This window comes from Pimephales promelas, chromosome 6, assembly GCF_988280905.1.
Source record: "Pimephales promelas chromosome 6, fPimPro1.hap1.1, whole genome shotgun sequence".
NCBI classification, from domain to species: domain Eukaryota; kingdom Metazoa; phylum Chordata; class Actinopteri; order Cypriniformes; family Leuciscidae; genus Pimephales; species Pimephales promelas.
Genome location: NC_142774.1, coordinates 32366121 through 32391878, shown reverse-complemented (window position 1 = coordinate 32391878; position 25758 = coordinate 32366121). Strand labels below are relative to the sequence as shown.

The 25758-nt window shown below is 36.7% G+C and overlaps 1 protein-coding gene across 2 annotated transcripts in view; it reads right to left on the bottom strand.

The window, feature by feature from the left end:
• The window catches only part of sgcz (sarcoglycan zeta), a 289415-nt gene that overhangs the window by 17554 nt on the left and 246103 nt on the right, over positions 1-25758 (bottom strand). For both annotated transcript variants that reach the window (XM_089132423.1, XM_089132422.1), the window contains exon 6: positions 16719-16791. In XM_089132423.1, coding sequence (XP_088988549.1) covers positions 16719-16791 — 73 coding nt within the window. The remainder of the gene's footprint in view (positions 1-16718; positions 16792-25758) is intronic.

Genomic DNA, 25758 nt, shown 5'->3' with positions numbered 1-25758 from the left:
TGTTTTCTTGGCACACTTTAAGCCCCTTAGTTCCAATTGGGCATCGTTTAAATGCCTTGGTCTACTTGAGCATTGTTTCTGACCATGCCCATCCCTTTATAGCCACCATGTACCCATTCTCTAATGGCTACTTCCAGCAGGATAATGCACCAAGTCACAAAGCTCGAATCCTTTCAAATTGGTTTCTTGAACATGACAATGAGTTCACTGTAGTAAAATGGCCCCCACAGTCACAAGACCTCAACCCAATAAAGCATCTTTGGGATGTGGTGGAACAGGAGCTTCGTGCCCTGGATGTGCATCACACAAATCTCCATATATCAACTGCAAGATGCTATCTTATCAACATGGGCTAACATTTCTAAAGAATGCTTTCAGCACCTTGTTGAATCAATGCCACGTAGAATTAAGGCAGATCTGAAGGCGAAAGCGGGTCAACCACAGTATTAGTATAGTGTTCCTAATAATCTTTTAGATGAGTGTATGTGTATGGTGTTCTGACTGGCAGCATTCAGGTTTGTTTGCTGAGTTAAAGATTCAACAGTGAATGTGACTGTGATAAATATGTAATACGTCTGCTAGATTCACACTGTGATGTTGTAGCTCAATAACAGCCCAGTTGCAAAACTCAATTGTTGTGCATGTATGCCATTAGAATACATATGTAGAGCTCTGAAGCATCTGATGTTAACACAGTCTCATCCCAAAAAGTCATATAACTGACGTCTTGGGACGTTTTTTGACCGTACGTCAATATCCGCCTTTTTAGGGCCCCCTTAAACGTCGGTAGATGGCGATCCCGGGCCGTCATACAACTGACGCTTTACCTTTAACGTCAGTTAGGTGACGGGTTAGGTTTAGGGTTAGGTTTAGGTCTGGGGTAGAGTTAGGATCCCCTTTTATAATTTGACTTTGGGTGCCACTACATGTCAGGCAATTTATATGATGCACTTTTGACATGACTAAGATGTAAATAGCAACAAGTACATACTAGGAGCTTTTGTGGTTTATCACATTAAAGTCTAGAATTTGTGATTTCAGACCTAAAAACATAATTTCTGTAAAAGAAGCTGTGCATTGTCAAACATTTTACACACATATACACCGAATTCCACACTGATTTTCTTTTTTAATTATTTAAAATAAATGAAATTTTAAAAATAAATACATATATACATTTATACATTAAATAAATACATTTTTAAACATACAAAGGTGTTAAAAAAGATTTCCAAAACATTAGATTGCACATTAGAAAAAAAAAAAGTCATTGTTTCTTTTTAATACCTTGTTTCTTACTTTTGCAAACCGTACAATAAGCCACTAAATGAGATTTCCTCCTCATGAGTTTTGTGTGCTTCGACGTATCATTTATCACTATGCTCATGGTCACAGAAGCTGGGTACTGACTTTTGACTTTTGAGAATAAGACCAATGATGACATTAAGCAGCTCAATACCAACAGCTAACCTTTGACTTCATGTTCCTCTCTGAGTATTTACTTTTGGTTGCAGCCCTTCAGATTGATAAATGACACTGTACCATGGGTAGATGAACATCAGCCAAAGCCAAAGATGAAAAAAAGCGTTGCATTTGACATTTTCAAGCCTCCCTGGGTTTTAAAGCTCCTCCCTGTGAAATTTTTACTTACTTGGCTCCATGATGTTTTAGGGTAAAACCAAGAAGACTTCTAGAAACTCGTTTAGAAAGTTACAAAAGTTGGGCAAGTTAGTTTTGGCAGTGGGAAGAGAGAAACACTGAGACATCACTGCTTTACATCACAATAGTTTCATCACAGACACTTCAAGTGCTTAAATCTGAATAATAATCTGATAATGGCACCAAAAATAGGGCTTTCAAGAAAGTTCACTGGAGTGGGTTTCCTCTCGCTGAGCTCTTGGCCCAATAGCCCATTTCTTGTCTTCAACATTCCCTGACAAATCCTCAAATCAGTCAAAAATGACTTTTTGTAGCCCGCCCGTCTGCTGTGTGAAATGTAGCTGGCTTAAATTGTGGCTGGCAGCAAGCCCCCGTGAGAAAACGTAAAGCAATTTCATGCCCGTGCTCATCCATTGCTGATAATTTAATTGATAGTGATATAACTGGGGAACCGGCATGGTCAGAGAGTGAAGCAGGAATAAGGTAGACCCACTGGGTCTCTAAAGCACTGCTGCGGCGAGGAAGGAGGTTACAGCTATAAAGAAATGATATTGTATCTTATTTCACTCCTGTTGAAGAATATCATTCACTCGAGTGAGACCATGTGTCTTGGGAAGGCACCACTTCAGGTCCACTTCAAACCAAGATGAAAAGCGACAGGAAGGAACGTAAACGATAGAGAGAGTTAGATAGTAATTTAGAATGTTGTTCACAAAAAAAGGACAGTGGCAATCACAATCTGACATCATTCAGTTAGTTTAGACTAGAGTTTTAAGCTGCCTTTCCACTGCACATGAGTCATGACATTAACATACGATCGTCCAGTTTTACCCCCTAAATGGTAAAGTTTGTAGTTGCATGTCGCTAGTGAGAGTTCCCACTACTGGTTGACTAGTAATCTTTTGTGAATAACAAATCCATCCATTTTCTTGCCGCTACAGACAAACATTTTGTAAGAAAAAGACTGACAAATGGAATCATAACATGCTTTAAAGATGAACGAGAAACAGTATGCTCTTGTATACAGTGTATCTGTCTTCACGAATCCATTCAAGCTCAGAGTCAGCACCTGTACACAGAGACATATCATATATTTTAGGAATGTTTCTGACTGCTAAAATGAGCTTCTCCTCCATCTTGCTCCATCTTTCTACTCCACAACAGGATGTAGTGACGGCTCCACTGACTTATTAGTTGTCACTCTCGTAAGTAGCTCTTCATTTGCATAAGTTAAACATATCTCAGCTTTATCGCATCGCTGGACATGCCCCCAGCCTGTCGCCAATGGTCACTGGTGATTGTGTCGCCGGAAATCACCAGCTCTCTATTAAAATTGAAATTGAAACTGATCATGTTGCTTTGTCACGGCATGTTTCTGATGGGCTGAATGGAGCTTACTATGCTGATTGTAAAACAGTGGGGAATTCAGAAATTCAAGATTCAGGGAATGGAAAATTAAAAATAACAGCATTTATTTGAAATATAATTATTTTGTGAAATTGTGTGTCTTGTCTTGAATGTCTTTACTGTAACTGTTGATCAATTTAATATCTAAAAATTATAATTTCTTAAAAAAAAAAATATAAAAAAATATTAAAATACTTCATGTACCTAAAATAAAACTATCATCATACTCATCATTTACTTGGATAACTTATTATTTTCTTAATAAAATGTATATAATAGTAATAATAATAATTATTATCATTATTATTCTATCAACATCTTAAGTCAGTCAAAATTATATCAATATAATGTATACTGTCCCTGAGTGACTCTCAGTCTGTGGAAAAGACCGATGACAACAAGGGCAATTTACTAAACTGCTCAATAAAAGTAAAGGTCACCACCACTGATCGATATGACGCCGAAACCACATACAAAAATAATCTAAAAATAAAGTTTAATCTCTTATGGAAAGACAAAAAAAAACAAAAAAAACAAAAAAAACAAAAAAACACTTCACTCATCCATACTGACAGTATTAGGAATGGGCCGAGAGGTACGGCAATAGAGTAATCCCTGTGTGATAAGGTAATCAATGGATTTGAAGGTCAAGTCCGAGGGGTGGATGTCCTCGGTGTCCATAAGAGTGGAATGTAATTTAATGTGGATTTGAGAGGGCTGTGTTTCCAGGATCACATCTATGAAGAATCTCAAGTATTGCATTTAGTCATATGCAATAATTACCTATGCATCTGACACTCGTTTACAGTTACACTAAGATTGAAGTACCCCGAGTAGGCTAGTATCTCTTCATGCCTCCCAAACACTACATTTATATTAGTGTAAATCAAGTAATGGTACAAGTAAATCAAATTTAATTTCCAGGCACCATAATTTCCAGATCATGCCCAATCAGTCACTCATGGGTTCAGGGACGCAGATGGACCTTTATTGTGATTTAGAACCCTCTTGCTCTACCCAAACTTTAACCACATCCATTATGAGAGCCAAAAAAAGAAGAAGAAAAAAAAATTCTTCTCATAAATGAGAACTTGAGAGCTGGAAAAGCCAGGTATGAGGTGAATCTTGTCAGATGCTTGAAAGATGAGTCTAAGAGTGGCCTTTAACTGAAAAGATTGAGAGAGATACGAATCCATGGTTAATGTCCCTGACTGGGAGATCCACAGAATGAGATACAATCTCCACACTTAAATTGTAGGGCATTTGAAGAAAAAAAAAAAGTTTATTTGAATCGCTTGCTCTTCGGTTTGAGACTCTTATTGGTTTTACAACAACAAAAGTCCTTAAATGTTAAAAATCTCTTGCAAATTCTCTTGACAGACTAGATAGATAGATGGATGGATGGATGGATGGATGGATGGATGGATGGATGGATGGATGGATGGATGGATGGATGGATGGATGGATGGATGGATGGATAGATAGATAGATAGATAGATGGATAGATGGATAGATGGATAGATGGATAGATAGATAGATAGATAGATAGATAGATAGATAGATAGATAGATAGATAGATAGATAGATAGATAGATAGATAGATAGATAGATAGATAGATAGATAGATAGATAGATAGATAGACACATAAGTAATTTGCCAAAGTATGCCAAATTTGTCAGAGGACTGAGTCTACATTTCGACCGGCTGTGGAAATTCAGGTGTGCAATAAATCTACCAAAACCCTTTCAAATCCCCCCTCAAACAATCTCCCTCGCTCTTTCACTCTCTCTCCCCATCCATAATTATGTTCTAGAGAGGAAAAGTGCCAGCTGTCTCATCTGGATTAATCCTCACATATTCAGTCACACAGTTTGTAAGACAACATATTTTTTAGCCCTTTTGTTTGGTTCAGCTTTCACTGAAGCTGGTATAATTAACAATCTTGATTGGTCCTTGAGACCCAAGTATTGGTATTGATATAGTGTTATTATTTTTGGAAGCAATTAGCTATAAAAAAAAAAGAAATTGTTAAGGCATTGGGCATCAAAATGTTGCAACTATATTTTTTATAAAGCAAATTAAAGTTTGAAATTCACAACACAATTCAGCACACAAGTAAGTATGTAGCACCATATTTACTGATAATTAGGAATGATTAATTAGCTTTATACAAACATCACAATTCTAATACCCTGGTCTCTGAGGTTAAGTAAGCGGACAGTAGTAGTAGACAGATAGTGGAGCCATTTTACTAATTTTCTTAAACTCTAATCAAAACTATGAATGTAATTTGTCTCTAGACACTCCAACCAAGACACTTATCTTCCTAGGTAACATGTTCAATCATAATTGGTGCCCTCCTGATGAATAGGCTGTCCCAAACAGTCAGCAGCAAATGCATTGTAGCATGGATTTGTTGCTGATAGAGCAATCCCAGAATGCATTGCGGTAAGCTCAAATTGTCACCAATGCAAACATCAGTTTTAAATAAAACTACATTTTATTCAGTAATCAGTACTGACAAATATTGATTGGAAATCATCATCCAATTAAACTTTTATTTCATCCGATATTTGTGTGTTCACATCAAGGTGTTAACTCAGCAACACGACTGATTTGAATTGATTGTGTTTTAATTACCGTAAATATCATGTGTTTCACAGGAAGTGCTACTTGTGTGCTGCCTGTGTGAATTCCTGCCCATGAGAAGCATTTCAAATTCATCTCGTTGAGGGTTTCTTTCAGTCAGGATGCTGCCTTTGAAGGTAATTGCATATGTGAACAGAAGAGAATGAGATACCCTATTGGAACTGAGTTTATGTCTTTGCCAACAAGTGCTTGGTGGACGGCATCTTAACATTTACAAGTGTTAGTCAGCAGATGTTTACCACAATAAGTGGTGGCTTTATTGGAATGGGATTCAGCCCTGCCAAATCAGAGATGAGACTTATTACATGTTACACTCAAAACACACCCATTACCCATTAAGAGTGGGTGGTGATGGCGAAGTGGATAAGACACATGCCTTTGGTGTGAGAGACCCAGGTTCGAATCCACTGTGACACACCAATGTGTCCCTGAACAAGACACTTATCCCTAGTTGCTCTAGAGGCGTGCGACCTTTGACATAGACCATTTCACAAGATGTAAACAACACTGGTCCAGAAGCACTTCCTGTTTCAGTTTTTTAACACTACATAAAATCTGGGATAAAATACAACCAACAGAACATTTAAAACTGAATCAAAAGTTAAACAAACATCTTTAAGATGTTTTCTTTACATGTGAAATAAAGAAAACAGTTACAAACTGTAACAGGAAGTGTTTCTGGACCAGTGTTGTTTATATCTTGTGAAATGGTCTATATAGCAATTGTAAGTCGCTTTGGATAAAAGCGTCAGATAAATGAATAAATATAAAATATAAATGTAAGAGAATAGGCACAACCCTTTTAGACCATGCGCCGGGTGCGCCTACCATTGTTGCCGTCGTTAAACGATCATTTTTTCCTTTGTTAAATTATAGCAAAAGTGGATTTGGACATGCCCTAAGTGCAAGTGCACCATGTGCTTTAGAGAATTCTGTTGGATCATTAAAATAGGGACCCACGTGTGCTGCAAAAGCCCTGGATCACCCCCCGGTGGCTGACTGCAGTATGGGACTTAAACTCCGCCCTCTCCATGTAATCGACTGTTACGTGAGCCAACCTAAAAAATCCAATTACACTTCAAATAATTGTTTACAGGTTTCTGTCATTTTGGAGTTCTCATCACACAGATGTATTTACAAGTTTCCATTTTCCCAATTTGTTTTGTTTTAGTTAGTTATTTGATGCTATAAATAATAGGCTGTACCATGATTGATTGACTGTATATATCCCAGCTGCAGCATGTCAGCACACAGTCAGATAAAGACGGAATCTTTATTCTCTGGATTTAATAATTAACAGCAAAACGAAAGAGCTGGAGAAGTTAGATACTTCCCCAAGATGTGACTCTTAGCTGTAGCCCACCAGTATTGATTCGAACCTCTGGCATTTGTGCGCTCATGACACTGAGGTGCTGTTCTTTCAAACAAAGATTATTGTGTTTTCTTGTTAAAAAAAGCTTCAATCTCAAAACCTCATTTTCATAAGAATAAAAAGCTGGAAAATTGATGCTGAACTCACACTCCCCTTTATGACTAGTGAAAAATGGATTTGACAGCTAGTTATTTTCTCGAATCTCTCTTTTTATTGAACATATTTTTGTTTAAATATATTTTGCCTGAAAAATTCAGCATTAAATAGAGGATTTCTGTTTTTCTGAAATGTACATGGTGGCTTTAGATGAGTGTGGAGTCCCATAGTCTCTCATCAGTTTTGGGCCGGCTGGATCAATTCTCATCACATTATACCCTGCATTGGCTGGCAGAGTTAACTGATCGCTAATGGCATGATGCTGTTGCACTCTCACCCTAGACACCCTCGCCAGGATATTACAAGCACAACCAAACCATACTGTTGGGCAAGAGAGGTAAAAAATAAAATAAAATAAACAGCGAGGCTATTACAGTCTACTTAAACTTCTTGGTGCATGGCCTTCAACAATGCCAACTAAGCTGACAGCCACTACACAAAGGTCTGGGAAGAGAGGATTGTAGAGAGTAAAACAGAGGTGGTGCTTAGAAGATGGAGGCCATCCAAGCCGTCTCAAATGGTGGTAATGTTTCTTTGTCTGAGATTTGAAGTTTAATAATGAGAGCCCGAGGCAAGTTCAAGCTCAGCACTGAGAGAGGAGCATGGACCTAAACAAATGAAGGCAAATGACCATGAATTATGCCAAGAAAAATGAAAGATTGAAAGCTAGTAGCTGCTGATTGGAATAGCGTTTCAGCAATGCCCCCCTTTTATATATATATATATACAAATATGTATGTATGTATATATATATATATATATATATATATATATATAGATCTGTAATATTTCTTTTATGAAGTAATTAAGTAGATTTTATAAGGACTGTCTTTTTCACATTTTCAATTTCTTAATAATAGTGAGTAATATAAATTCATTAATTCATTCTGTAAATGGTGCTTTTTTAAGTGTTACCAAATAAATTTAATCATTTTCTCTGCATCAAATAATTTTTTATTACAAATCACAATTAAATACAATAAAGTTGAATAGTTTGTTATGTCAACATTCACAATAAACCATTAAATCAGTAATGTTCACATCAACTGATTAGTAGTTAAACGGACACTTTTTTTCTCCGAAATAGGCTCATTTTACCACTCCCCCAGAGTTAAACAGTTAGGTTTTACCGTTTTCGAATGTATTCAGCCGATTTTTGATATTTAGAAGAATATTAGTAACCAGACATGTTTCTGGTCTCATTGACTTAAAAATACTTACCATAGTATATATTTTTTCCTACTATGGATGTCAATGAGACCAGAAACTGTCTGGTTACTGATATTCTTCTAAATGTCAGAAAATCGGCTGAATGGATTTGAAAACGGTAAAACTCAACTGTTTAACTCTGGGGGAGTGGTAAAATGAGCCTATTTCCCAAAAAAAAAAAAAGTGGAGTATCCCTTTAAGGTGCATTCAATAAGCTCTCTGATAATTTACAATAACTATGACGTAAAAAAAAAAAAAAAATGACAAAATAAAATAGGCTACACAATAAAAATGAAACAACTTCCCCTGACTATTCAGTTTGTGTATGATCTATGGACAAATGTGTGCAAAGAGCACCCTGACCTTTAAATGAATAAGGTCTGAGTAAAGCAGGGCAGTGATCGTCCTTGACCAGTGTGTAGATGTTTCGATCTATAATGTTTAAGAGGTCTTTCGCTTTACGCCCGGTGCAGGGAGCCAGAGAAAGCCGAAAATGATCTCTCATGGTTGTTTATAGAATCAATATCACTTAAAATATTACTGAGACATTACTATCACACAAGCAAATGGCAATTAAATGCACAGATGCAAAGTCAGATTAATGAATGAAATACAATGTTCGCAAACAGAAGATTGTCTTGGACTCATGCTGCATACGCAATGCGAATTATGCCTTCTGTAAATGTAGTGTTACGATTACGTTTAGAGTTGTTTGAAAACATATCGTCTGATCATTCACACGTTTGCCCTGTGATAGGCTAATTTATTTCCATAAATACTATTTTCTCAATTCTAAGCATATATTTTCACTCACTTACATCAGTTGCTTGATCAATATTATCAACACATATTTTGCATAGGCTACATGGTATTACAAAGTTGAGAACAAAGTATAATTGTTTTGCGTGATGATAAGTGATTTTTAGATTTAATCAGTGTGATTTACTGCAGAACCAGAACAAAAGTGGATGTTATTTACTATCTGAATTGAATAATTAGAAAATTATTATGTTAGTCATACTTCCATAAAGAATAATCTATGGTTCTGAATGCCAGTATCGACACTAGCGAGGTGATTGACAGCTGCACACTTTGCTCAATGTGTTCATCCTCGCTGTGCTGTGTTAAACTACAAATCAGGTTAAGTTTAAAATTCTGCATATGGCTGCAATTGCACATTTCAAACAGAGATGGCGACAAAGAGGAAAAAAAGCGGACTGCAGCTTTAAAGGGTAACTAAACCCCTGGTCAGAGCCTGACTCCACCCACTGGCAATATTTGAAAAATGCTAAAACACTCTATCCTGATCGTTTTCGCTACAGTGGTTTTTATACTGCCAAGGGCGTAGCTCGTACCAAGAGTGTGGTGAGCTGAAACCTGCGTAGCCTACGTCACGAAGAACCGCAAACAAATTCAACTGCAGTAGCCACAGTTCAACCTGAAGAGGGCAGCACTAAGATGTTTTTATACCATTTATTAGAAATAAAACACTTTATACACAAATGTCAAAAAAGTTACTCAAATCAATGACTGGTATTAATAAAGATCCATTCTTACACAACAAGTTGTTTTTTTAAGGTTTAGTTACTCTTTAAATAGTATTTGTAAATATACGATGAAATTTACTCTTTCTTCTCCGTTATTAAATTAATATCTTTAGCAAAATTTACACAATGTATTCTAGTTCCAACTTAATCTTGATTTTACGGTGTATAAATTAAATGAATTAATGTAATAGATTTTACCATACCACAAAGTCATTATTTTCAATACCTTCTTTTGTGCTCTGTTAAATGCATACAGGTTTGGAACGATATGAGGGTGAGAAAATGATACAATTTTTTTGGGGGTGTTAACTTATAAAAATAGTCTATCCTCAAAATAATGCGATAAATGCGTTATCAAAAGTGTAAGCTCTCATTCATCAAAGCCTTGTTAAACGGACACATGCACAAAAAGCTTGCAAAAAATAAAAGCTTAATACAATTCCCTACTGTCAATTGTTACTTTGAAGGTGGTCTGAATAACTCCCGCTGAGGAACTTGTGAGAAAGTCTATCAACAGGATGCAATTGAGCTCGATGAGACCATACCATAAGACATTAGCCTTTAATAGACTCTATTAAGTCATTACATGTTCCATTTAGTTTAACTGCACTATTCTGAACTCTCAGAGGGACACTGACACAGAAAGAGGAAGATTTAGTGATGAGTAAAAAATTGGACAGATGTTTGTTTACAAAAGTTGTATAACATAAAGCTGTCTCATAATTCAACATGTAGGCTCTTTTCAATTGACTTTTTAGCTCAGTGATAATGAGCACACTTCAATAAAACAATAATTAGAAGAAAGGAAACTTGATTTTTACATTCCCTGCCTTCGATTTGCAAATTAATGAGGTCGAGAGCGAAGTGAAACACATAGAGCGTCTAATACCCTCAAAATTATGATAGAATATTAATACACACAGGTCACTGAAGGATGCCCAATTCTGTCTGAAAAGAACAGCCAGAAATTCATGGTGAGCGAGGAGGAGAGAGATAGTGAAGGAGTCATGATGAGTGTTCCGATTATCTGCAGATTTTCACAATGACAATTCAAATCAAAATGTCCAATCATACTGTGAAACATACTGCACACTGGGCTGAAATTACATGCTTGTTATCCGTCCCAATTATCATTATTATTATTTTTAATACAACAGAAATGAGAGAGCAAAACTGTAAATTTGGTAAAAATATGAAATATGACGTATTTGTTTCTATGGACATTCAATATAAGAGGTCAAAGACCCATTGGTGGACAATGAAACAAAGCACAGTGTCTTATACAGAATGATGCATATCTTGCATCCAGTGCTTGAAGTGAAAAAAAATGGGGTACTCCCCCTCCCACTCGGGTATAATTAAAATATATTGTGATATTCATTCATATTAATTTAGAATATAGATAAATCTTATATTAGTGTAAGTGCCTACATTGCCCTAAACTGTAAAATCTAATTAAAATATGCATGCAAACCTATTTGCCTTAAAAATACAACTAAGTAAAGTGAAATAGTACAAATGCTTAGTCAGTAGTTTGCTTACAAGAGTTTTAGTAACTAAAAAAGAACTAGAGAGAACTTGATAATTTACTTTAGGTTTACTCTTGAGTTAGCGTAGCATCCATTGTTGTTACCATTGTTGTGTTTTGCATTGCTGAATGTTGAAGTCTCTGTGTGTCACAAGCATGTTCAATTGCAAGATATTGTCACAAATGAGGAATTATGTCAACCCAACTAAAAATTTCACAAGGTTATTGTGATATAAGAGTTAAAAATATATATTTTAAAATGTCATTATTCGACATGAACAATTGACTAGTAAATGATTTAGTTCGGTCAACTTTTAAAAGCAACCAATTTATTATTTCCCTTCCTTTGAAACCAATTAACTCTGATTTGTTGTTGCACCACTGCATCAATAGGAAGAGAATTACAATAATATAAATGAAGTTCCAAGTGCCCAAACAAAGACAACACTAATCACCATAATGGTGACTTCAAACTAAATACAAAAACATTTGAGGAGTCAAATTTGTCAGTTCTATTGACAATTCAACATTTACGATGACTTTGGGAAATGAGTAAATGCAACTAAAGACAACTGCAGAAGTGAAATAATTGAAAAGTCTATTAAGAATTTCCCAGCCTCAAAACTTGTCCCCCAAGTTGTAGCGAGAGAACCCAAATGCAGTTTATAACAGGATCAAAACATAAGATGAAACAAAATCATGACGTGGCATGAAACAAAACCGTGGAAATGGACTTCCGCAACTGTGGTCACAGAAAACAATACTATACACATGGTAAACATGAGGCCTTAAATACATAGACTAATGACAAGACAAGGGACACCTGTGAACAATGAACAGAAGATTAACCAAGACAAGACTAAATCGTGACAACATGTCACAATCAGCTACTGGGTCATTATTCACAGCAGTCAAACTCAAAGGAGATTGGTGATAACAATTCTGTAAAATTGTCAAAAAAGGCTAGAGAATAATTTGGAGGCCAGTAAATAATGAACAAAAAAAAATGTGTGGAGCAACTTTTAACATTAAACTTAGATATTCGAAAGACAAGTAATCACCAAATGACACTTTCGGTGTATTGATAGACATCTTTAAATAGAGCAGCTCTGCATCCACCTGATTTATTTTTAAGTGAGCAGATGTTTAAAATTGCTAATTTAATGGTATCAGTTTGTATCCCCACAGGAATCGCTGATTGACGTTTAATAGGCAGCAGGTATTGCTGTGCGATTTGAGGAGTCCTTAGACTTTCTATCATTTAACAGAACAGAGAAAGCTACAGGCACACTGGATTCCTGTTTGTTCTGTGAACATTTGGGTGCAGTTGTGGCCTAATGGGTAAGGGGGTCGTACTTGTAACCCGAAGTTCACAGGTTCGATTCTAAATTCTAGCAGAAAATTACTTGGGTGCAAGGCACCTTACCCCCAGTCGCGAACGGCTGCCCACTCCTCCGGGTGTGTATCCACAGTTTGCAATGTGTTCAATATTCACTGTTCCTAATATGTGTGCACTAACTTTGATGGGTTAAACGCAGAGAACAAATTCCAATATGGGTTGCCATACTTGGCCTTCACTTCACTTAATTTGAGAATTTTTGCTGTTATCATGGCAGCAATAGAGTGGGAGAACTTTGTTACCACATACACCATTTTCCCTGAGAAAGTCAGAAGTGGTAACATGTCTGCTGAAAGGGGGTGGGACTCCTGTCATCAAAGGATGAAACCGTTTCCCTGGTTTCCCTCACTTTGTTTTCTAAGGAGGTTGTCCTTGGGTGCAGAATCTCGGAGCTGTTCTCGTTCGTCACAATGTCTCTGAAGTAAACTTTACGGGCAGTCACTCAGCTGAGATTGTGTCCGTGAGCAGTGGTTGTGCCTGCCTGGTGTTATCATTGTCCTTGTGGGATATGTCAATCGCATTCACATTCAGATGCTGATGTGAAGTCCTGTAGTCTTTTAAACACTCACCAGTTGAGTGTGTGCCATTTTGATTGAGTGCAGTGGCACACACTGTTGAAGGATGATGGAGGGAGACGTAGATATTGTCTTTTAGCACTCTTGCACTCTTTGTGTGGGTGTAGGCCGTTTGGTTTAAACAGTTGTCCATGACTCAAGAAAAGATTGAAGTTGTCAATAAAGTTCTGTCCTCTCATGTTGCATGTTTCTGCAGCCATGTGTTTAGACCAAGAAACCCTAAAACTATATTAGTTCCTCTTGTTAGGAGTGGTCTACTAATAAATGACTGAAATCTTAGTCTTCCAAGTGTTTCACATAGTTAATTGAAATCCTTCATAAGGACTTCTGGCTGCTCTTTCAAAATATCATTCTTCTCCGTATTAATTACCCTCAAAGATTACACTTGTTTGTTCACAAGTTTGAATGTTCTTGTTTCCTTTCATTTATTTTTCAAATCTGAGGTGAATTATCAATTGCCGCTTTCAGTAAGCCTATAAAGGTTATTTTTTATAAAGTTGTTTTTTTTTTGTACCATTTACTAAACCACATGATCAGTATCTGAGATTATCATTGTCATACTTTATATGCTGTTGTTTCTACTGTGACATAGACATAAGCCATGTTTCCATCAACACTTTTTTATCCAAATTAAGTGATATCGAATGAAAAATGCCTTATGGAAACAGTAAAATTCGATGAAATTTCATGAAAATCGACTCAAATGAAATACGTTCGGTTTCATCGGATTTTCTCTTGATCAATATACGGCTAATGCGATTAAAAGCTGATGGAAACGTTATTTTCCGAATAAATAATGAATTGCGATTAAGTTTTATGCCCTTGTATGGTTGCAACACGCCAGAAGACGAGTTCATTTCCGGCCAGTCTGTTTGCGCACACATGGCGTATGTCAAAAAAGGCAGATGTAAGTGGACAAAGCAAAAAAAATGCTTTAACCAAAGGGTTTCCGTGAACCACGATCTCCCAGAACTGATGGAGCACTCGTTCCCACACCATAGTCACCTCCGCTGTCGTCGGGCATTTACGTGCATCGGCATCATCATAGCAATGTTTATACCGTCGTTGTTTTCTTAGGTTAGTTTTGCTTGTTTTTACGTGGCTTGGTTGAATTCTAACCGCTTCAACAACCGCCTCGCATACATTATCCCATACATGTGTTGCTATCAGCCGGCACATAAGCATTATTAGGCTTCAACTTGTGAATTTGTTGGTAGATGGCGCAATCCGTTTTGTCTAACAAAACTTTGTTCGTAAAAGTTTGCTTGAATGTTGTTCGATTCAGTGCGAAAATGAATGGAAACATCTTAAAATGTCTCAAAGCAATTCGATATACCAATTTGATCGCAAAACAGCATGTGACGTCATTACGTACAGGTTTTTATTCGCTTTAAAGCCATTTGATGGAAACACACTTTCACCAGCTTTATTCGCATGTGTGTTTTTTTTTTTACCGAACTTCAGATAATTCAATTGACAAGTGGATGGAAACATGGCTATAGACAAGATAACTGTTTTCTAAAATAGAATAAATAGGATGTTATTATAATATTACCACCCCTTAATCTGTACGTTTCCAACCACGGCAGCGCCATTTGGTTTTCGCAAGCGACAACAGTGTACCCAGTTCAAACGCAATGGTAAAATTTCGAGCAAATCAAGCAAACTGTTTTGTCGCTGAACAGAACACCATTTGACCTGAGAGTTGACTGAAATTTGCATTTGTTTATTGCCTAAATATCTGAAGCTTGTGTAAAAGGACCGGCCTTTTCTGAACGGAGGCGGAGAGCAGCAACTCATTTGCATTTAAAGGGACACCCACAAAAACGGCACGGCATCATAGATTCATAATACATCTTGCGAAAAGGGGCCTAATATGTCACCTTTAAGACTTACTTAGCTTTTGCTTTAATTGCAGTAGGAAGTCAATTTCAGATGTCCAAATATTCCCTTTTCAAATACTGTAATAATCCAGTGAGATTTCTGTATCGTTAGCATAGCATAATTGTCTGAGTCATATTTCAATGTCTTTGGAAAACAAGGAAAAACACAAAATGACTTTGTGCTATGAGGCTAACGGTATGTATATGGAGTCTGACAACAGACCTCACGTAATAATTGATTAAGTCTGGGATTACATTGATTAAATCTGATCCAAGTTAATCATTGAATAAGTGGGACTGCACGGAGAAACAGAATCAGCTGAGACTTAAATCGAAATCCTTTAAAGAACTGTGACAACTTCTAGATGCTAGTAGAACTGGCATAACATTAGCTTTAGATGAAGCAAACTTTTTTTGTTCCCCCTCACACAACATTGTGTCTGATTAAACAACTACTGTTCGCATGTAGAAGACATCTAGAGTAGGCCGCTGGTTTATAATAAATTCGGAAAGTTTATACACAGCTATAAATAGATAAAGATGGCAAAAATTTTACACACAAAATCGTATAGTTACAGCATGGACCAGCAGGGGCTAAGTGGATCATGCTAACTTCTCAAACCATGACCCCTTAATGGGTAAAATCCTGATAATGTTTTCCATTAAAATAAGAAATGGAACTGATAGCTGAACATCTAGTATAAGATGTCACCATCCCTCCATTAATCCAATCGTTTCCCCAATATTTGCAACGACGAAGAAGATGTGATCCTGGTGCATTTGCATTAAGCAAGTTCATATTGCTATTGGAAAGCACCCAGCAGTGCTCCATCAAACCAAACTGGGTGGTAAAAGCTCTCAGTTCCCCTCAGTAACCTGCCTAGTTGCACTTAAAGTGACTCCATCCATCATGGCAGTACATCATTTCCTGTAGTGATAATGTTGGAGTTTGGGCGAGTGAGACGCTTTGGGATGTGTTAGTGACCTATTGGACATCCAATCAGATATTGACTAATGCAGACGGAAGAGATTAGATCAATCTGATTGGCTGATCCACCGGTGATGGATTGGGCGTGTCAGACAGGTCGCGTCCTCTTTCTCATAACAGAGTGTGAATGGGACAGTTTGTCACTGAATATTGAGGATATAAAGCTTCTATGGACAATTAGGAAGAGGACATTCATTAAGTTCATGTTTTATGACTTTCCTCTCTCCTTCTGTGTCTTGTTCCCTTTCATTTTCTCATTTTCTAGCTCTCCCCCACCCCTCTGTGGTTCTCAGTGTGAATCACACATTGAATTATATTGTCACACATTAAGAAAGCATGCCTTACTTCAGATCTTGGAATGGTTCAGCTCGAACGTGTGGTGTTTCCACTGAATGACTAAACACAACTCCCTCGTTGCCTAGAGAGATAAAGAGAAGAGTCATTTGGTTAGAACAACGTTGTGTTGAAAACAAAAAAAAAAACATTTAAATATAGTGTCATTCAACTTTGTGAACAACTGAATTTTTATAATCATAATCAACAACTATCAGTTCCTAGGCAGACTTAACTTTTAAAATGAACAAAGAACTTAAAAGAGCATTCGGCAATACCATTCAGTACCCAGTCAGTAAATTAAATAAATTAAGTAAATTAATACTTATATTCAGCAAGGATGAATTATATGTACATTATCTCACAATCGTGTCATTTGAGAAGGGTTACACCAACATCACACACAAACACACACACCCTAACTATCACAGCAAACTTTCTGCATTTTTACATTATCAAAAAACTTGTAAGCTGTTTACCTAATGGGGACCAAAAATTGTCCCCAGAAGGACAAAGATTTTGGATATTGACATCTTTGTCCCCATAACTTAGCATTTACCAGGGCCTCACAAACACACACACGCACACACACAAACAAACAAACAAACGTGGTCAATGGTGTAATTGATATACCTGCCTTATCATACATCTTTATACAACCTAATGCTCTGTTATACCTTCCTATACCACTAATAAAGTAACTCAGGCTTGGCAGTGTACCTCATACTCAGAGGTATAAAACATCAAGTGATAAATTACAAGAGCCGTGAAGTGGTAGACTTGAGCGTTGTTCCCCTGATCTGTACTTCTGTAAAATTTGAAACGTCCCCCATTGCAGAGCATAATTTTTCATAAAAATGCACATGTTCCTTGAGTTCTAATACATAAAAAGAAGCTGATCTTCCTCCATACTTTGTTTGTTACGGTTTGTCCTAGTTTATTTGATTCCTCTTAATTTTCCCCACAATCACATTCAGAACAGTTTAAAAGCACAGTTTAAACTTAAACTTTAATTTACTCCTTTAAAACACATATTATTTTCTTTCATAGATGAAAGACAAAAAAATGAGTTTTGAAGAATGTTTACAAGATTACTTTTGTGCTCCACAGAAAAAAGAAATATTTTGAATGACATGAAAAGTACATGATGACAGAAATTACATTTTTTTATTGAAATATTCCTTTAACACTTTACTCTCTCCGCTCACATCCTCTCCATAGGGTAGTTCTTCTTTCTGACACGTTTTAGCCTTTTAGTCTCACCTCTGAAGAACCACTACATTCCATTTATGCATGCACTGTGTATGCTCTCTCTCCCTCTCTCTCTCTCTCTCTCTCTCTCTCTCTCTCTCTCTCTCTCGAGTGCATGCTGGGAGTGAGTGGGCGGAGTGTGTGGATGTGAGTGGTAGCCGATTGTGGCTGGTAAGAGTGCTCTTTTCAAACTTTTTCTTTTTTCTTTGTAAGTGTTTATGTTTGTGTTTCTTTGTTGTTGTTGAGTTTTTGTTTTGTTTTGTGAGGATAGTCTGCTTCCAGCATTTTGCTGGAAAGCATGGCGACTCCAAACACGATGGCTTTTGAAAATTTAACTCGGCGTCATGGAGTGAAGATTGATTCAAATGTTAACGTGGAAGATGTGTGTTTGGCTGCGGGGGACGTTGTGGGTCATGAACACATCGTGTCCGCTTCGCGAATGAATAGTGCGTTTGTGCTTTTTTTTAGTACTATTGAGAAGGCGAACGAATTAGTGCAAAAAGGTGTTGTAATCAAAGGTTCACTCACGCCGGTGTTTCCTCTGAGTACTCCCGCCAAGAAAATAATGATTTCAAACATTCCTCCTTTTGTGAAAGATAAGATGATTGTGCAAGAATTGTCCCGTCATGGAAAGATAGTTTCCCCCATCAAAAAAATTCCACTCGGATGTAAATCTCCTCTAGTAAAACATCTTGTGTCTTTTAGGAGACAGGTGTTTATGATTCTGAAGGATGGTGAGGATGAACTTGACCTGGTCTTTAAATTTAAAATAGAAGGCTTTGATTATACTGTTTTCGCATCATCTGACACGACGATCAAATGTTTTGGTTGTATGAAAATCGGGCATCTCAGTCGCAATTGCCCTGATAAGGTGAATAAAAGCACAGAGCTGATTGATGCAGCTAAAGCGGGGAGCGCTGTGGATGAGAGTAGCGTGTCGGCGATTCCCGCGAGTACAGTGATCGAGCCGCTGGAGGGAGCGAGCAGCGCGGAGGTGCGGGTGTTTTCTCCTGTTGATGATGAAGGTGTTGTGGTGGAGTCTCTGGCGGCCGAGAACGCGGTGGGGTTGAGTACATTATCAGCGTTTGTAGAACAAAACAGAGAGATTATACAGGACAATCTGAGATTGAATGACTGTGAACTGGATATGGAAGTTGAATCTACATTCAAAACTCCAATTAAAAGAAGAAAGAGTCGAAATGATAAAAACAGTAAACAGGTCAAAAAAAGTGAAGCTGCTGAAGATGCTTCGGATGATGATGATGATTCTGATTCTAATGTTTCTGTGTGTTCTGAGGTTTATGTCTGTTCCCAAAATGAAGCAGGGAATGTTCTGTACAAAGCTGAAGATATTAGTGTTTTTCTGCAGGAAACGAAGGGGCTAAAAGGTGTGCAGATTGAGGATTATTTTCCTAATCGTGCACAATTTGTGAAAGACACAAGATATCTGATAAAGGAAGGGGCTTTCTCAGATCTTGAAGTGTATCGTTTACGGAAGTTTGTAAACAAGTTAAAAAAACAAATTCCTAGTAGAGATGACAAGAATGCCATGGTTTAAATCTCTAGGCTTGTTTTTTTTGACCTTATGCACACTCTCTGTTATTTCCCATCTTAGTTTCTTGTTGAATCTAAATAAAGCTATGAGTCAGCTAAAAATCGGAACTCTCAATTTAAATGGAGCTAGAGAAGTTCGTAAGAGGATGATGTTGTATGAATTTATTAACCAGAAGTCTGTTGATGTCATGTTTATACAAGAAACGCACAGTGATCAAAAAAATGAGGTGGATTGGAAAAGAGAGTGGGGAGGTCAACTTTTTCTTAGTCATAAATCCTCTATTAGTGGAGGTGTTGCAATTTTATTTAGTAAAAATATGACTCCAGTGTCTTATGAATCTATTGAAATTGAAAAAGGTCGTTTTTTAAAAGTTATTGTTAAATTTGAAAAAACTGTTATGGTTTTTTTAAATATTTATGCTCCTAATAATGGAGTGGAAAGAGTTTTGTTTTTAAATTTAATCAACACTACTCTCAAAGGCCTAAATACAGATGATTTTTTAGTTTTAGGTGGAGATTTTAACTGTACCGAGAGTGATAAAATGGATCGAAATCATTTAGAACCACATGTTGCATCTCAAAGAGTTCTCAAGCAAATCATTCAAACTTTTGATTTTTGTGATATTTGGAGAAGTATGCATAAACAATTAAGACAATACACATGGGTTCATTGTAAAGATAATTCTTTGTCTTTGGCACGTCTTGATCGGTTTTATAGTTTTAAGCACCAGCTCAATATTTTTAAATCTTGTCAAATTAATCCTGTAGGTTTTTCAGACCACAGTGCGGTTCTTTGTTCTGTCCTAGTTAGCCATGTGAAGTCAAGAAGTGCCTATTGGCATTTAAATACGTCTTTGCTCGATGACAAACATTTTAGAGAGTCTTTTACTTTTTTCTGGGATGTTTTTAAACAACAAAAGCACTTATATAGCTCTGTACAGCAATGGTGGGATTGCGGTAAAATACAAATTAAAAACTTTTGCCAGCAATACACTCTTAATGTTACAAAAGAAATAACTAGATCATTGAAGATTTTAGAGACTGAAATACTTGATTTGTACAGTTTGTCTGAATCTACAGGCAAAAAAGAACATATGGAAGCTTTGGCATCAAAGAAAACGTTATTTGCAAACATGTTGGACATTAAGGCACAGGGAGCGCTGGTTCGCTCACGTTTTCAGAATGTCACACAAATGGATGCACCTTCCAAATTTTTCTTCAGTATGGAGAAAAGAAATAGTCAAAGCAGAATAATTCATTCTTTGGTCTCTGATACAGGACAGGAATTAACTGAAGCTTCTGAGTTAAGAGAAGTTGCTGTACAGTTTTATAAAAAATTATATACAGCTGATTTGATTAGTGAAAAGATGAATATTAGTAGTTTTTTTGAAGGTCTGCCAAAGCTTGATGAAGAGAGCAATGAAAGTTTGCAAAAACCTTTGACAGAGCAAGAACTTTACACAGCAATGATGAGTATGGCGAATGGGAAATCCCCCGGGATCGACGGGTTACCCATTGAATTTTATAAAACTTTCTGGCCCATTTTAAGAGAAGATCTCTTATTAGTGTTTGATGAAAGTTTTATTAATGGGTTCCTCCCTCTCAGTTGCAGAAGGGCAGTTATCACTCTATTGCCCAAAAAAGGTGATCTTCAAAATATAAAAAATTGGAGGCCTGTATCTCTCTTGTGCTCAGAGTACAAAATCCTGTCTAAAACTTTGGCTACAAGATTGAGTAAAATTATAGGGAAGGTGATACACTACGATCAAACATATTGTATACCAAACAGATCAATTTGTGATAATATTACTCTAATCAGAGATGTTTTGGAAGTTTCAAAGTTGTTTGGTATAAATATTGGCCTTATTTCTTTGGACCAAGAGAAGGCCTTTGATCGGGTTGAACACCTGTATTTGTGGAATACTTTGCAAGCTTTTGGGTTCAATTCAAGTTTTATTGATATGATCAGAACAATGTATTGTGAAATTGAGAGTGTGATCAAAATTAATGGTAGTTTGTGTGCCCCCTTTACTGTACAGAGAGGGGTTAGACAAGGCTGTGCCATGTCTGGGCTATTATATGTGCTGGCTATAGAACCATTGCTTTTTATGTTACGGAATAAGTTAAAGGGTCTAACATTGCCACAGTGTAATAATGCTTTTTATTTATCTGCGTATGCTGATGACGTTATTGTTTTTATAAATGATAGTAATGATGTTGAAATGTTAAAAGAAGTTGTTAATGATTTTAAGGAGATTTCTTCAGCAACTGTAAATTGGGGGAAAAGTGATGCTTTATTGATTGGAAAATGGGAAGGAGGTAACCCTACTCTACCAGGAGGCTTATTATGGCAAAAAGATGGGTTAAAATATCTTGGTGTGTTCTTAGGCAATGAAGTCTTCATGCAGAAAAACTGGGAAGGAATGGCAGATAAAGTAATAGGACGTTTGAAAAAATGGAAATGGCTTCTTCCACAGCTGTCTTTTAAAGGACGCACACTCATCATTAACAATCTCGCGGCTTCTTCCCTCTGGCATAGACTTGCATGCGTCGATCCTCCTGTCGGTCTCTTACCGAAAATTCAAGCAGAAATTGTGAACTTCTTTTGGGACAATTTGCACTGGATCCCGCAAAGTGTTTTGTTCCTGGCGAAAGAAGATGGAGGCCAAGGTCTAGTGCATTTGGCTAGTAGATGTGCTGCTTATCGTCTTCAGTTTGTGCAGAAGTGTATGCTGGGATCTGAAAGACTGGTGTGGAGACCAGTGGCTCAGTGCATTTTACGCAGAATAAGTGGACTTGGCCTGGACAATGTGTTGTTTTTAATGGATTCTAAAAAATTCGATTTTAGAGGAATTCCTGCTTTTTATCGAAGTCTTTTTAAAATATGGAGTCTGTTTAAACCTCAATGGATGGAACCATTAATGTCGCTGTACTGGTTATTGGAAGAGCCCATTGTGTGTGGAGCACGTCTTGATGTATCTGGGGATGAAATACCGGGTCTGAAATATTTATTGTACAGAAGTGGATCTCTACAGTTAAAACACATTATTAAGAATGCAGGTCCTGAATTTAAAGATGCAGAAGCAGTTTCAGCCTTTTTAAAGGTAAAATCTGAGCGATATGTTAAACTTTTTTTAGATAAACTACAGGGGGCTTTAAATGTACAAGAAAGAACTTTACTTGATGAGTACAACAAGAAATGTATATTTCCAGACTGTGAAGATTTTTTTCCAGATTTAAGTATTGTACCTGATCTTGTTTCATTTGACAATATTAATCCCTGGATGAAAAAGGAAATTGATGTACAAATTGATTTTTTTGAAGCTAAAGGGAAAGCATTGTACAGAAGTCTTGTCAAAGTGATGAATTTAAAATGGTTAAAGAATAGAAGCGATACTGTATGGAGAGACCCGTTAGAGATTACTGAAACAACAAAACCAGTGTGGAGGATTCTGTACAAACCTCCCTTACCTAAAAGAGTTGGTGATCTTCAGTGGAGGATACTCCATGGGGCTATTGCAGTTAATTCTTTTGTGGCAATGTTAAACCCAAATGTTAGTGAGAATTGTCCTTTTTGCAATGAAAGGGAGACTGTGTTTCACTGTTTTATGTTTTGTAATAGACTTTCTTTTTTGTTTAGCCTTTTAGAGCTTCTTTTTGAATCTTTTGAGGTGTGTTTTACAAAGCAGGTTTTTATACTTGGTTGTATGTACACTATTAAGAAAAAATACAAATGTCAATTGCTTAATTTTATTGTTGGTATTGCAAAATTAGCTATTTATATAACTAGGAGAAATACAATTGAACAGAAAGGAGAACAAGAACTTATACCAGCTTTCAAAAAAATGGTAAAATCACGACTTGTAATTGAGTTTAATTTTTACAAACTAATGAGTACATTGAGTATTTTTGAACTTGAGTGGTGCTGTAATAATGTGCTGTGTTCATTAGTTGATAATGAACTGGTTATTTCGGAAGTGTTGATGTGAGTTTTTTTTGTGAAAATATGTGACCTTTTTTGTGAATGTTTTTGATTGTCATATTTGTGTAATAAAGGATTGTTAAAATTCAAAAAAATTCTCTCTCTCTCTTTCTCTCTCTCTCTCTCTCTCTCTCTCTCTCTCTCTCTCTCTCTCTCTCTCTCTCTCTCTCTCTCTCTCTCTCTCTCTCTCTCTCTCTCTCTCTCTCTCTCTCTCTCTCTCTCTACCACTATTTCTCTCCCTTGATCCCTCTCTCTACCCATGTCTTTTTGTGAAAAGAGTTAATGGACAGATCTGCCCAATTACTGAGCATGTGCCCTCTATGTCCCCGACCTCTAGCTATTCCACTTGACCCCCCAGCATGCACTCTCAGAGAGAAATAGACAAAAAAAAAAAAATAGAGTAAGAGAAAGAGCGGCCTGCACGAGTGAAATCTATTTGAAACAATCTATTTGCATTTCAATGTAGTTTCAGGTTACTAGTACATACAGTGTATGCAAATATTTTAATCTTGATAAAAAAAAAAAAATCAAAAAGTGAATCTTGTATAAAAAGCTGTATTAAGTTTTAAGTTTTGTTAATACATTTTAAATGTATTTTCTAATATTCAGTGCTGAAAAAAAGTACACAGCAGCTGAAGTCTTCCAAATTTGATTGACTCTTTCTGTAGGTTACATCATTACACCAGCAGGTAAGTGTCGTGAGTCACTGCTTTTCACACTGCGCTTAATCCTGGGTTATCATTGTTTTGAAACCTGCTTTTATCCGCGGGTAAAGGAACATTTCACGCTTGTAATTTACTCTTTCCCAGTAATTAACTCTTTCATGGACATTTCCGTAATTTATGAGACCGCTCAAAACACAGGCCAAAAAGAAACCGAAACAAGCCATATCATATGTAATCATATGCATATGTAAAATCAATCAATCATCAACATCATATACATGAAAACTGCCAAACGTTACCAAATTAAATTTTAACCTAGTACAAACTATTGGTCTGCGAAGCTTTGGCTGGTGCAAATGCAATGGCGCCACCAGGGGGTGGCCAGGGGTGGCCATGGCCACCCCTGGCCGACTCCTGGCCACCCCATTGGCCACCCCAATGGCCAGTATTAATTTTTGTAGCATCAGTTATGCATTTTATAAATAAGTCAAAAATATTCTTAACTAAAAGAAGACGGGGAATTATGTGTCGTGACGTGCTTTTTAAGTGCCAAATGGTATACAGCAGCTTTTAGGTGTGTTTTTGCCACGTTTGGACAGGCAGGGATGCAAACAGCCCGCTTTTCGGCGCCTCCCGCTTTTTTCACGTCAGTTTGGGTGACAAAGTCATCTGAAGTCATTCCATAGCTTAATGTGAGGGACAGAAGTATATTTACATCATTAAAATATAAACTCGTTTTCCCTCCTCTGCGACTGTCATCATTCTCCATTCATATTCAAACAGCACGCGCGCCTCTTGGATGCACGGTAAAACTCTCTCCAATATGATATATTGACATTATAAATGCATGATCTGTAGATAAAAGTCTGTATATTCGCATCAAATTACTTTATTTTCTTGGAGTTTGTTGCTGTTTTTAAGCGACTCACTACCGTGTTCTGTTAGATCACACATACATATCACAAGGATTAGCCTATGAATCGGCATCAAACGCACAATAACTGTGAAACAAAGGAACAAATCGCACTTGGATTTGTGTGCTCAACATTTTTTCGATTTGTGACATGAGCTTTTAAATGCGCACTTATGAAGCGCAGTGCTGCTGCACACTGTGACTCCATGTTGCTTTGAGCACATCATTCTGCACCCGCGATGTTTTTCATGTAATCATACAAGAACGGGCTCAATCATGGGTTTGCGCACTGAAATATTATTAAAAGCCAATATATTTTGTTATACCTAGCCTGCTCAATACATTTTAAATAAGCATAATTTAATTGTATATAATTTATTTGTAGTTTAGGCTATGCACTTCTGAATTCTTGACAGTAATATATAAATATAAAATTGTGACATGATTGCCTGATTGAATTTTAAAAGAGAACTAATAGTAATTTGTTTTTATTAACATATTTAGATTTTATAAAATTACTGTGCAGATTTTTTCAAGAATTACTTTTTGCTGCTGATGTATACACTCATTAAGTGTATTAAAAATTCATAATACATATATGTAATATTTAAAGGTGTTAACTGTAATCTTACACTGCAAACTAATAACTTAAAAATGATTAAATTCATCACAATTATGTAAGTATCT